The sequence below is a fragment of the Tyto alba genome, unplaced genomic scaffold (assembly GCF_018691265.1).
Source record: "Tyto alba isolate M040663 unplaced genomic scaffold, T.alba_DEE_v4.0 Super-Scaffold_26, whole genome shotgun sequence".
Classification (NCBI taxonomy): Eukaryota; Metazoa; Chordata; class Aves; order Strigiformes; family Tytonidae; genus Tyto; species Tyto alba.
Window position 1 is genome coordinate 13,468,291 of NW_024881300.1, and position 12,793 is coordinate 13,481,083.

The window sequence follows — 12,793 nt, forward strand, 5'->3', positions numbered from 1 at the left end:
TTCACTTGTTTATTCAGTTATCATGATAATTTGTTATTTCCTGCATCTCTGTAGTGTACTTATAGTGCAGTACACATGTATCAAATGTTTTTAAAATGATTTAAAATATTATAAAGGATGCCTCGAAGAATGTAGTGAACAGCTATTCCCTAGTGAATCTAGCACTCTTTCTTTTATTTTTAAGTCCTAACTCTTTAATTTTTTTTTCCTCGAGTCTGAGTCTTGTATTGATATAATGATTCTTGTGCTAATAGCTGCCATTCAGATTTCTTAATGATGTTCCAATGATACTTTAATGACCCTGCTTTATGTAAGGCATGGCAGCATAATCATCTGAACACTAAGTGACGTATGAAGCATATGTATAACTGAATTGCACGTTGTCTGTCATTTTTCTGTGCTTGGAGCAAAGCAAGAATTTTCCCTGAAAGTAGGTGCCCCATGGGTGTTACTGTGCATATGTTCTAAAATGACTGCTTGAAACGTAAGTTTTACACAATAAATACATAAAAATCTGTGTGTTCTCAGAATACAGGCAGCTGTTACTCGTAGAAATAGTAAAAGACATGCAGTTTTCTACACTGAAAAAAACAGGACTGTTATCTGGGCAGTGCATGGAGTACTGTTGTGATGTGAAAGAGAACAAGGGGTTCCTCAAGTGCTAAAGTTTGATATACAGGTTACTTCAGTGTCAGCTGAGGTAGAACAGTTTTACTTGTTATTTATGCTGACAGTACTTTTCTAATAAATCCAGTAGAAATTGAGGTAACACATCCAGAATCTGCACTGGTGCTTTATGTGTACATGCTATTTGACTTCAGTTTACAGACTAATGTGCACACCGTGCTGTGTTTCCTGTGTAATAATATTTGTCTTCCTTTGTATAAGTGATAAACTGCATAGAAAATGGGAAAGTATTGCTATAGTTCTTGTTCTAACCTTCTGTTTCATCACTTCTTATGAAAGCAAGCAAAGAATCGTTGTTTAGTAATACTAATGAATTTATTTTTTTAGGATCTGGTCAACACTGGACTCAGCACTTTCTTCTTTTTCATTGCCTCTGTAGTACTTGCTGCTTTAAACCATAAAACTGGAGCAGAAATTGCTGCTGTGGTAAGAATTTGAACTTTTTTTTATATGATATATCTAGAGTAACTTTTCCCTCATGCTCATTGAATACTCCTGTTGCCTTTGCCATCACAATTTACTTCTCATTTTACAGTTGGCTGTAAGCAATTTATGATTGAAAAAGTATTGACATCCTTTGAGTAGTTTGTCTTAAGACTTGAGCAAGAACAAACAGAAAAATGACTTGCAGAGAACACTTTAACAGTTGAACTTGCCTTGCTGCTTTCTCTATAGCTAGCTTGGATGATACTGCTCTATATTGCAAGCCTACGGAAAAGAGCCCAAAAATCACAAGATATTATTGCTGCCTACACATAATTTGCTGAATTCTTCTTGCTCACCATAGATCACTTTTGTTCTGTGGATTGAGCCTAGTAGTACTTCAAGATTTTAAAGCTAGAACAATAAGGTCAATGAAATTAATGTTGTGCTTGAGATGGCAACTGTTTTTTAGTTTCAAACCTGGATGTTGAAATTCACACAACAATTCTGCAGAAGCATATAGGAAGAACTGCAAATTAGCTCCTTCTCCAGGCTGATGGTCTGGACTGGTCGTCTGTTCTCTTCTCATTCATTCCCTGTTATGTGCACCCTGAGGAATGAACTGTTGGATGAAGAGCTGTATTCTTCTTTACAAGAGGTTCTTCCATTGAAGTTGCATTGCAGGATTAAATTGTCATGTTTGTAGACAGATAGCTTGTTTTCTGGGATCATTGATCTTAGTCCCTTTTACAGATTCTCTAGTTCATTGAAGAAGAAAAACATCAATTTTACAGCCTATGATGATTTGTCAGTGCAAATAAAGTAGAAAACTAAGCTTCTAAGGAATTTGTTGTGAAACTAGCATTGTTCTTGTTTTCAAAAATTGTCCTTGACAATTCTTTCTACTTTTTGTAGATATTTGGTTTCTTGGCAATGGCAGTGTATGCTGTGAACACATATTTAGCTATTAAAAAGTGGCGAATGAACAGCAGACAACAAAATAGTCGGCAGACCAGTGATTACATACGTGCTCGGACAGAATCCAGAGAAGTAGATCATCGTCCTGAGATTCAGCGTCTGGATGCATGAAAGCGACATTCAAATGGGACTGCAAAGGGAAAAGAAGTAGTGCTTAACTCCCTCATGGAACGAAGGGTTTTTATTTAAGAAAGAAAAGGAAGATCGGATGGTGGCAGAGAATGCTCAGCCCTGCCTATGTGCAGAGATGCACTGCGTCAGAAGCTGTTGTCATGAAGGCAGTACATGTTGGTCATTTAAAAAACAAGATCTGTTTAAGATGCTGACATATATATACACATATATTATATAGCTTATATAATATATTACATATATATGTTTTGAAGTATGTTACTGTTATGGATTAACTGCACAGTACTTTCCTTCCCTCTCCCAAGTACAAGCTCTGCCACTGTTACTTCATCTGTCGTAAACACTAAGACCAGCACTACATTGGTTGGTTAACAGAGGAATGAAATCCACCAAAATTATATTTAATACATGCAAAAAGGAAGTGAGGGGCAAATAGCAATAATTTTAGCCATGTATCGTCTCCAGCAGACTCTCTGTGTCCATCCTCATGCAGCCTTGGCAGCACAGCTCAATTCTCATCTGCAAGATCTCCTGCAGTTTCACTGTTTGTGCACTTACACAGCTGAAATGGACAACCATTTCCTATTTTCTGTTTGATGGATATAGTGTTGAGGTAGTTCCCCTATGGGTTACTCTGAAATTGCCATATTCAGTTCATGCATGACCTTGTCCAGCTCTGAACTTGTGCAAAGTTAGCATGTTTATTGAATAGTCATGATAATGCATCAAGCGCAAGTATGTGATTTTCTGCTACTGTTGGGATGCATTCTATTTTTCATTCCAAAATGGGAAAATAAATATGGTTGGGAGGCTAGGTGGAAAAAATGGGGTTGAGTGGCACAATAGAGAAAGAAGGGGTTGTCATCCAGTAGACTTGCATTCCAGTCATGGCCTTTTTTTAATTTTTTTTTTTTTTTAAGGTTCAACTTTTCTGAGATGCCTAGGGTAAGCAAAACTAGCAAAAAATTATGATGTGCTTATAAAGTGTTTCTAAGTTTGCAATGTTGTGATTCATGTTAGATAAATATTTTCCTTTTTGGAAGGTTGGTTGTTTCTTCTAAAATTAAAACTGTTGGTAGTAGTTAAAACTGATCTTTTTTTTTTTTTTTTTATTAGATGCTTCCGCAAGTTTTTTCTCCTAATATTTTTTTTGAAAATGAGTTTAGATAATTGGAGGATAATATGGTTGTATTGATTGGTTTATAAATACTTTCACCTAACTGAAGTTTTCTTATTTTAATTGTACTTCCACTGAAGAAAAAGAAGTTTTCTCTACTCAAAAGTTGAATTCTTCAGTGATCGGTTAGACAGTATCATAATGTTGTTAGGAAGATGTTCCTTAATATATTTCTGTTTCTTTGATTGGTGTTTTTATCTCTGTAATCCATTATTTGGCGTATGCATGCTTGCATGTTACATGAAGAAAATGTGTTAGGGACAAGATCTCTGGAGCTGAATTCATTTTTGGTGTAAGCTGGCGAAATCTTTGAAATTAGTGGAATTGTATGCCATGTATGCCTGAATTTGTCTCACATTTGACTAGAAGAGTTTTTGCATTGTGTTCTTATGTAGCTGTACTCTTAGGTGGATGAATGCAGTCAACTGGCGTCTGAAGAATAAACGGCAGTATGTTGCAGATAGGTCACTTTTACACATGAAAAACAGATTATACCAAACAGAAGATCAGTAGAAGTGCCTGGGCTGCTTTAATACCAGAGAGAGCTGGGATAGCAGCAGGTGTGACCTAACACTGCAATGCTTGAATCAAGTAACAGAATTATTTTGATGAGTGAAAAAGAGGTGACAAAACATATCTTCTAGTTTTCAGTTGACTGATGTCTACAGTGCATTTTATGGTAGTGGTTAAAATGGAGATTAAAATGAAGGAGTTACTAATGAGGTTAAAGAAAACTTTCATTTTCTTAATGAGCATTGGTTTACCAGTTTCTATAGTAACACTTTATTGTGCATCATTGAAAGCTAATGCCAGAGGGAATACCAGTTTAAAAAAAAGGTCAAACCATGTAAGCCAACCTCTAGTGTTGGGTTTAGAAGATAGATGTTTTATTGAGGTGGTGTCTCACCAGGATTACTGTGCATTTCATGAAAAGTAAATGGCAGTTCCATGTTCAGGGTGGTATGAAACAGCAAAGTTTCTTATTGTCAGTACAGTTATAGCCCTACTGTTTTTCAGCACTCTGTCAGAGTTTGCAAGGAGAGTTTGTAGATACTGCCGATTATTAAAAGAACCTTTTTAGAAGTAGCACAAGCATACCTAGACTGGAACTGTAAACTGGCATTAAAGCAATTTGTATAAAGATTGTAAAACAACAACAAACCCACCAATACCACCCCCCTGCCCCCACCCCTACACCCCACCTCCCCCCCCCCCCCCTCAAAAAAAAAACACACAGCAAAAAACCCCCTACTCAAATACAGAATATTGTTCTCCAGAAGATCCATGCTTTTAGAGTGGAACCCTTATCTGAAATCAAGAAACAGAAGTTAGGTGATGCATAGCAAAGGCTTTTTGTTAGGAGTGGATCCTGTTTACTGGTTAACAACAAGAACTGAAATGATGCATATGTAAGAGAACACCCTATTTCTCTCTGGTACTTCGTGTGCTGATTTTGGTTTTTCAGAGGTGTGGGAGATGTCATGCATCTATAAGTTTATGAATTTGGTATCTTTCAAATCCTTACACCTTTCCTTACCTAGAAAAAGGATAATTTCACCAAGATTTTTCTAGAGTGAGGTCATGAAAAGCTTTTGTTACCTTTTAGCTGGAATGACAAATGCAGAGGGATACAGTTACACTTCTAATACAGTGTAATACTTCATTGTGTAGTATAGTACACCTGAATGACCTTGAGTGCTTTTACATGTGAAATAAGTTTTCTTGAGCCGAGAACAGTATGCCATTATTTATTACTTACATCATGACTTGAGCTTAGCACAGCTTTCAGGATAGAATTCAAAGAGAATATTAATTTAATACTATCTGATACACTTTTGTAAAACAAAAACAAATGTAAATTTGTAATTTCCTTATTTTGGGGACCAAATATGGTTTTAGTATTGTACAGTATATACTTTCTAAAAATCTAAGTTAAGCATTTATTACTCTACAGAGACATTATTTACTCTTTGGATTACATAGAAGGGAAATAAAGTAGCTGTGAGAGACAACTAAATTTAAAACATTAAGATCATATATTTACATGGTTGATTTCCACCTTCCCCGCCGCCTTCCCCCCCCCCCCCTTAATTTTATATGGTGTATTGGAAAAGTGGTGATATTTTAGGACTGTTATCCAAACTGCAGTCATCATAAAAAACACTCTGAAGGAAGAAAATAGAGTAGAAAGTTTAAAAATTTTGAAACTTGCTTAGAAAAGTGACATTAAATTGCTTCTTCCAGCCAGTTAGTCTTGCTAGTAATTGCTGAGCATATAAGGATAATCTCTTTTAGTCCTTAAGACTGCTGTTTAGCTCCATAAAGGGACTCAAAACCCACTGTAAATAAAACTAAATTAAAGCTAAACAGTTGAACCTTGTAGAAACGTGATGCTTGATACTGTAATGGTTCTGATTAGTTGTCCTTTGTCTAACTAAGACCTCAGATGCGCAATCTCCATGTATTTCTGTATGTAGAAATGATGGTAAATTTTGCAACCTATGCACAGGCATCAGAGATTAAACAATAGATATGATTGGAGCAACAGCATAATAATTGTTATATAGTGTAAGAATACATGTTTTCCTCTTATTGTTATGTATGCTCAGCCTTAGTTTAAGTTTATTGTACGTTTCTGTAATGAGGTACAAACTCCCTAAAATAGGAGTTTCTAAAACTGTAATTAAGAACTGATTTGACCGATTCATGACTTCTTAGTCAAGTTGATTCCTTCCTACTCTCCACTTGTTCTTTTCATTTCATATATTCATGCCTCATCTATCCTATGTTTTACTATGTAAGTTTTGTTAGGCCTTCATTGATCTGTATAGCGTCTGCTTCAGTATAGGGAAGATAATACTGTGTCCAACATCCTTTTGCTTAAGTACGGTACTCTTCCCTTTTATGATAGCTTGTGATGTTTGGGCTGGATGTGCTGGAGGAAATTTTATTCTTTCCCCTAGGACTGTGGAAACTAGCTGGTATACTGCATGAGTTTCTGTGTAAGCTTTCTGGTAGGAACCACATGCTTAGAGGTTGAAAGGATTTAGAGTTTTACCTACCTCTGTCTTTTTTGAGAGACAAGGTACTGACTCTAGAGATCTGATGCCTATATTTCAGTCTGGGCTATTTATCATGGGCTTTGTATTTCAAAACATGGCATCAGCAATGAGCTGTGCATTGCAAGCAGCTTCTCATCTTTTGCTTATAAGATGTTTCTTACATGTGAATTTAAATAAAATCAGTAAAGTGGGATGCTTCTTCATAGGCTTTGTCACATGTGTTTCATTGTGCATCTCATGACATGGTCTGTTATTTGTAACTGTTTGTATTTCATTGTTGGTTCTAGAAGGAAAAGGGGAAACCTGGGGAAAGTTTCTAATCTTCCCTAAGATAATCTTATTTTACTTTTTTTTTTTTTCTCCTGTGAATTGTTTTATGCTTTATGATGATTGCCTCTTCCTAACACAGCAGATTTATGGGTTCTTAAAATGCTGTGGAACACAGCAGGAGAATTGATTTGCTACAAGCTGCATGTGGACTGTTAGGAGTGAATTAACCACTAGTTTTCTATGAATTTTAAGGTCCCTAAACAAATCTGATATTTCTCATCTTTGTGCTATTTTGGGGATGTGCAGGCACAGCAAATGCTTACATATTACGTGGTTTTACTAGTGCCTTTTTTTTTTTTTCCCCTCTTCCTTACTCCTTGTTCTCTATGTTATTTTCATGTCTCATGACAACTTTGTAAACATTTCTGCTTGTTCTTTTTTCTAGGGGGGAAAAAAAACCCACAACCCCAAAATCAGTAAGAATAATGTTTATAGGACATAATTGGAAATAAAACAAACCCAAACTTAATAGCAATTCAAATAGCATAGAAAATAATGTCCTCTCTCCTACCCAGATGAGATGCTGAACAGCTTTGTACGTGAAAATCAGAGCATAAAGAACAGGTCTGGTGGTGAAGGCTCTGGAGTCAAACATCTTCAGCAGGTATTTAGGATAGGTAGGCACAATCTGATCATAAATTTGAGATGTGGGGTGAAAAGGCGAGAGAAACCCAAACTTCACGCTTAATAATCCACTGCTTTCAAAATGATACGTGAACATTAATAATCCCTAACTGCAGAAGGAAAGATTGCTTCTGCGCTTCATAGAGAAGGAGAGAGAGACACCTTGAATCAGTAGTAAAAATAGGTGTAGAAATGTTTCTCTGTTCCTAACTGTGGCTGTGCTGACTAATACAGATGGAGAGATTTTACACCGATGTTTTTAATGGTCCATATTAAAAGCTGAGGTATGTTGACACATTGTGTGATTATTGAATAACTTGTGCTCAGCTGAAGTGTAGTAGTAGGTTCAGAGAGACCTGCAGGACGTGGATGCTTGCATCAGAAGGGCTCTGTGTGTCTAGAAGAAAGGATAGTTTCAGACTAATTTCTGCTCAGTCCCACTGAAATGAGTAAAGCAGTCATGTAGCATTTCTGAAAACTGGGTGCTTAGTTCTTATTGTCTATAGGATTTATAACGGATTGTTTGGAGGGCCAACAAAGCTCAAAAGGACTGTGCAGACAGAGATGTCGTGTTTATGAATTTTAATGGCAACAGAAGTAAGAATTTAAAAATTAATCTGAAATAGGTACTAAAATCAGCAGAGTGTTTGAAAATACTTTGTAGAAATTATGCCATATTCCTCTCTTTATTTTAACAGAGGGAGTTGGTTAAAAATGAATTTATACGAATATTCCAGAAGTCTCTGAATGCACCTTTAGAGTTCTTCCTGGTGTATTGTTTTCCCTATTAGCCACTTGGCTACCTGGATAGATCTGTTTGACGGTGTCAGAGTGGTGCTGTCCAACCTGAAAAGGTTCCTTTTTTGTTCTGGTTGTATTTTTGAATTGTCTTTTTTAAATCTGTCTATAATTTAACCATTTGTATTCTAAAAATAATTTTTAAAAAAATCTGCTTACACTGTGATTTGATAGGCTTTAATTTAGAGTATACAACACAATCTAATTTTCTTTTTGGGTGTGCAGCTTTCAAAAGTGTTCTTATATATTCCCAAAAATGAAAGTTGTCTATTTATCATGAGAATGTGATTAGATAAAAGTTACCTATCCAGAATTCCAGTGCAACTCTTCCAGATGTGCTGGGTGGATGAGTTAGTGAAATTGCCTTTTAATCTCTATGGGTTAATAAATATTTTTTTATAACTAGCCACAGATATTCCTTTTTAAATTATACTTGGCACACAGAAGATATTTAATTTTATATACAATATACATAGTTACCTTGATTGACATATTTATAACATAGAGCTTTGTGTTTACTATGAAGGTTTTATCTGTATACCATAGACTTTGTGTAAAATTTTAAAAAGCCAGTTACGATATATGGAAGGATATGGAAACTATCTTCATTAATTCAGAATGAACACATAGGAGCATTTTAAAAAAGCAATAGCCAGATTGTATTAACAGAGTATCTGGGATTTTTCTTATTTTTTGATTGGGGCTGGTCCCTACAGCTATTTTAGTAACATCTGGATGTGAGTAACAATGAAATATGACCATCTGCCTCTTCTGACTGTCACGGACTATTATCTAGAATATGGGAAATTTCAGGGTATTGTATTTGTTTTGCTTTGGACAAATGTCTTAATAGACATATTTAATTAAAACCTTCAAGTGTTTGGAAGAAAATACCCTCTCTTAACTGGGCTGATTTATCACTTTTGGTAACCTTTTAATCCCAAAAGTATTATAGTCTAAATATTTTTAGTAATGTTACATTTATCCTGATGTCTGCAGGTTAAAGTGGTTCTGGCTAGCACCCTTTTAGTACAACAATTGCTACCTTCATTTTTCTACTGTTTATACTTTTAATTTTGAATGTTTACCGGTTTCTACTTGTTGGCTATTGTGGAGGGGGAGTTTATCATAGCACTACAGTTCATCCAGCTTTAACTCATACATCACAGTTCTGGAGTAAGAAAATACTTTGATTTATATATTGTGGCCAATTTATTACATTTTAAAATTATTTCTATACTTAAGACACATTTATGACATAATATAACGAATGACTTAGCTAATCATTATATCTGTCTAGACTTACTCTCTTCTGTGTTAGTGTGATTTTGAAACTATTTGTATATGTTGAAGTTTGTAAGGGTTCAGGAACCCACAATAAAATAGTAAAGTATGTATTTATTTCTCATTATAATGCTCAATTTTGATTTGAAAGTTGACACTTTGTATGTCTTCTCACAGAATTGTAAACAAATACTGAAAAACTGCTTCACCTAGGGTGCCTTCCATGTGTGGTATAAACACTTGTCATTCACAAAAATAGAGATGTACATTTATTAAACCAGTAAACACTATTTTTGTAATGTGAGTCATTAATGCATCTCTGGCTTCATTGTGCTTCGTTTTCACTAATACCAGTTTTAGGGCTACTGTACTTGTTGACTTCCCTTTGTGCACTAAATAGTAAATCTGATCTCATGGCAAATGAAAAGATTGTATCGCTTTTGCTCTGCTTTGCCTTCAGCTGCTACGTAAAAGCTGGAGGTAAAGCACATTGCTGACATGACCTAGAAGGTACTCCAAACTTCTTTCCTTGAGACTTGTGTAAAGAGATGCTCAGTGTTGGGGTGTCCGTATCCTCGGTGTTGATTCTGGGTCCTCTAGAAAAACAGCAGGCGTAATCTAAACATTCTGATTCTAGCTCATAATTCGTGATTTATGGTGTCCAAGGCGGAGGCATCCAGGCCTGACGGAAACACTTTATCCCTTGGCGATATAGGTCGTATAGTGACAGATTTGTAATTGCTAACAGCTCAGAAGTATTAATTGAAATATAGGGTTAGAATTTCATCTATGGCTGAGCAAAGGGGATTCAATTTTTCTTTTATCATATCAGCACAAGTCTGCTGTGTAATACCCTTGGTATTTTGCTTCTGAAGTAAGAAAAATTGTAATGTTTTGCCAAGGAAAATTTTACAAGCATACTCTCATGTGCAAATGCAGAACCTGACTGTTGTCCTTACTCAGGCAAAATTCCCCATTGGCTTAGGGGACTGCAGATCAGGTACCCATTTATCACCAAATCCTGGTCAAGGATTTGAAGAATATCACAGGTTAGCAAATGTTCATATAGAGACAATTTACAGCCTTGAAGCAATTTGACATTATTTTGTTAAGTGATCTTGAAGTTCTTAAACTGCACACAAGGCCAGCTGATAAAATAGATGCTTTCTGTAGCGGTACCTACTGGCTGTGATCACTGTCTTCTCAGTATCAACAGCTCTAACTTATGTGTGTAAGTGTAGCATCTTCCAGCTCTGTATGTGAAAGTTGTGCTGTTAATGCTTGTCCAATTTCAAAGGCAAGGTAACTCTACAAGAAAAAGTAACCCCAACTTGTTTTTTCACCAGTAATGATTTTTCAGTATGTTGTGTGCTTCTTTTCTGTTGGTGTTTATGCTAAACAAAAAATACAAGCTGAAGAATTGTAATGTCTTGCAATACAGAAAGCAGTCTTGTTTTTAAAATCCATACTGTTATAGCATAATTTAAATGGTGTATTTATCAGTTTTAAATGTCATTTTGCTTTCCAGTCTTTTGTATATGGGCACAATACTTTTTGTAAATTTTTTTTATTTAGATGTCTTTCTGTCTTTTTTCTTTCTGATAATTGAAGATTTGAGCTCTATGGATTTTCATGGTACTCTTCTGATCATGTCTTCATAGTGGTAAAAGTCTGTATTTTTGTATGTAAGGAAAATGGTAGTTTTCTAATACTTATCTTGATAATATAGTATAAAATCATTTGTGAAGGACTTCCTGTTTAATAAATGGACATATTAAAGTACTAAAACATTGTCTTCATTTGTAAAGGCAACATATAAACTCAGTATACCCAGTGTTGTGATTGATTAATTCATAACCCAGTAAGTGCAGTTGCTGAATGCACTTCACATGCAAGACAATGGCATAGGGGTTAAACATCAAGCCAACCAACCCAGCCTGAGGGTTTTTTTGTGACTATGTCTCTGACAAGACAAACTTCATAGATGCGGGAATTAATGAAAAACCACGTATATCCTTGACGAGAGTTTGTATGTGGCAGAAAGCACATGGAACTGCTTTACTGCTGAAGTGGCTGTGGTGGGATTGCTCTTGTGGTGGTTTCTCCGTTTGGTACTCTGTAATAGGCTGAAATGCTCTATTTTGTGGTTTGCAGCATCGTGTTTTGGACTGAAGAGGAATTTCTGGGCAGAAATGCCAGAGTGGGTGGGTAATAATGCCACCTCGTGGGCTGTAGGTTGCAAATCCTACTTTGATGCAGTTGAGATTTTTAGTATCCAAGTGCTTTAGGTGCAAGTTAAAAGCACTGAGTTAAGGGCAAGAACTGCAGAAAACCACGGATGCTTGAATGAATGTTGTGGAAAGATTTGGGAATGTGGATGATGCTCTTAAAACACTGCTTAGGGATAACGTGTGTGGGGAGGTGGACAAAGGTGGTGGTATGATTGAGCTTTTACAGAAGGATTTGCTAAGGAGCACCATGTGCTTGTACAGCTTTTCTGCTAGGAGATGGGCCAGTTCATTTTGCCTGTGTGGGGCTGTCGGCAGCGATAGATTCTCATCTGTCATGGTGTTGCATCCATTGGAACTGCTTAGACATCAGGCCTTGATACTGTTTAAGAAAAAGAGTAAAAGTGCTGGACTTTAGTACCATATTGCTGCTGATGTTATCCATGGTGTTTCTTGGTCAAGAGAAGCTTTATCAGCTGTTGAATTTTTTAAAAAGAAAAAAGGAAAAAAAAAGGTTATTCTGTCTAACTTCTAAATACTGAATCTTCCTTCAGTCTCCTGGGAAGACTATAATTGATTTCTTATTTAATGGATCAGGCTAACCAAATGTGATGGACAGCATCCAAAATATATAAAATAAAAGCAGGAAATTAACATTGGCATTGCTGTTCTCTTTTTCAAGGAAATAAACTGAAATGTTACTTTTTTTTTTTAATACACTTAAATTTTCTTGGTAGCACTGTTTTACCTTCTGACCTAGAAATTTTACAAAACATTCAGAGCACTGTTAATTCTTCCAGTAAAGGAGAAATATGTGTTGCAGTGTGGATTTTTTGATGCAGTCCTGTTTATTTAGAAGAAAAACAAGAGATGGTGTCTCCATCCTGACTTTTAAACCAATACTCAGTGCTAAAAGGTGTCTCAAGCATCTTGTAACAAGATTCATATTCTCAGTGCTTATCTAAATTTATTCTGCTTCCTTGATGTATTTTCTCTCCATTCTCAAGAAAAGATTGAAGGATGGCCAGGTGGAGCTGCTTCTTGTATTTTTTACATATGCATGTTGATAA

General features: G+C 35.8%; 1 protein-coding gene across 1 annotated transcript in view; it reads left to right on the forward strand.

The window, feature by feature from the left end:
• The window catches only part of CMTM4 (CKLF like MARVEL transmembrane domain containing 4), a 41,266-nt gene extending 29,989 nt beyond the window's left edge, over positions 1 to 11,277 (forward strand). The window contains exons 3-4 of the mRNA XM_042797786.1: positions 1,015 to 1,113; positions 2,026 to 11,277. Coding sequence (XP_042653720.1) covers positions 1,015 to 1,113; positions 2,026 to 2,199 — 273 coding nt within the window. The 3' untranslated portion in view covers positions 2,200 to 11,277. The remainder of the gene's footprint in view (positions 1 to 1,014; positions 1,114 to 2,025) is intronic.
• Positions 11,278 to 12,793: the final 1,516 nt, after the last annotated feature.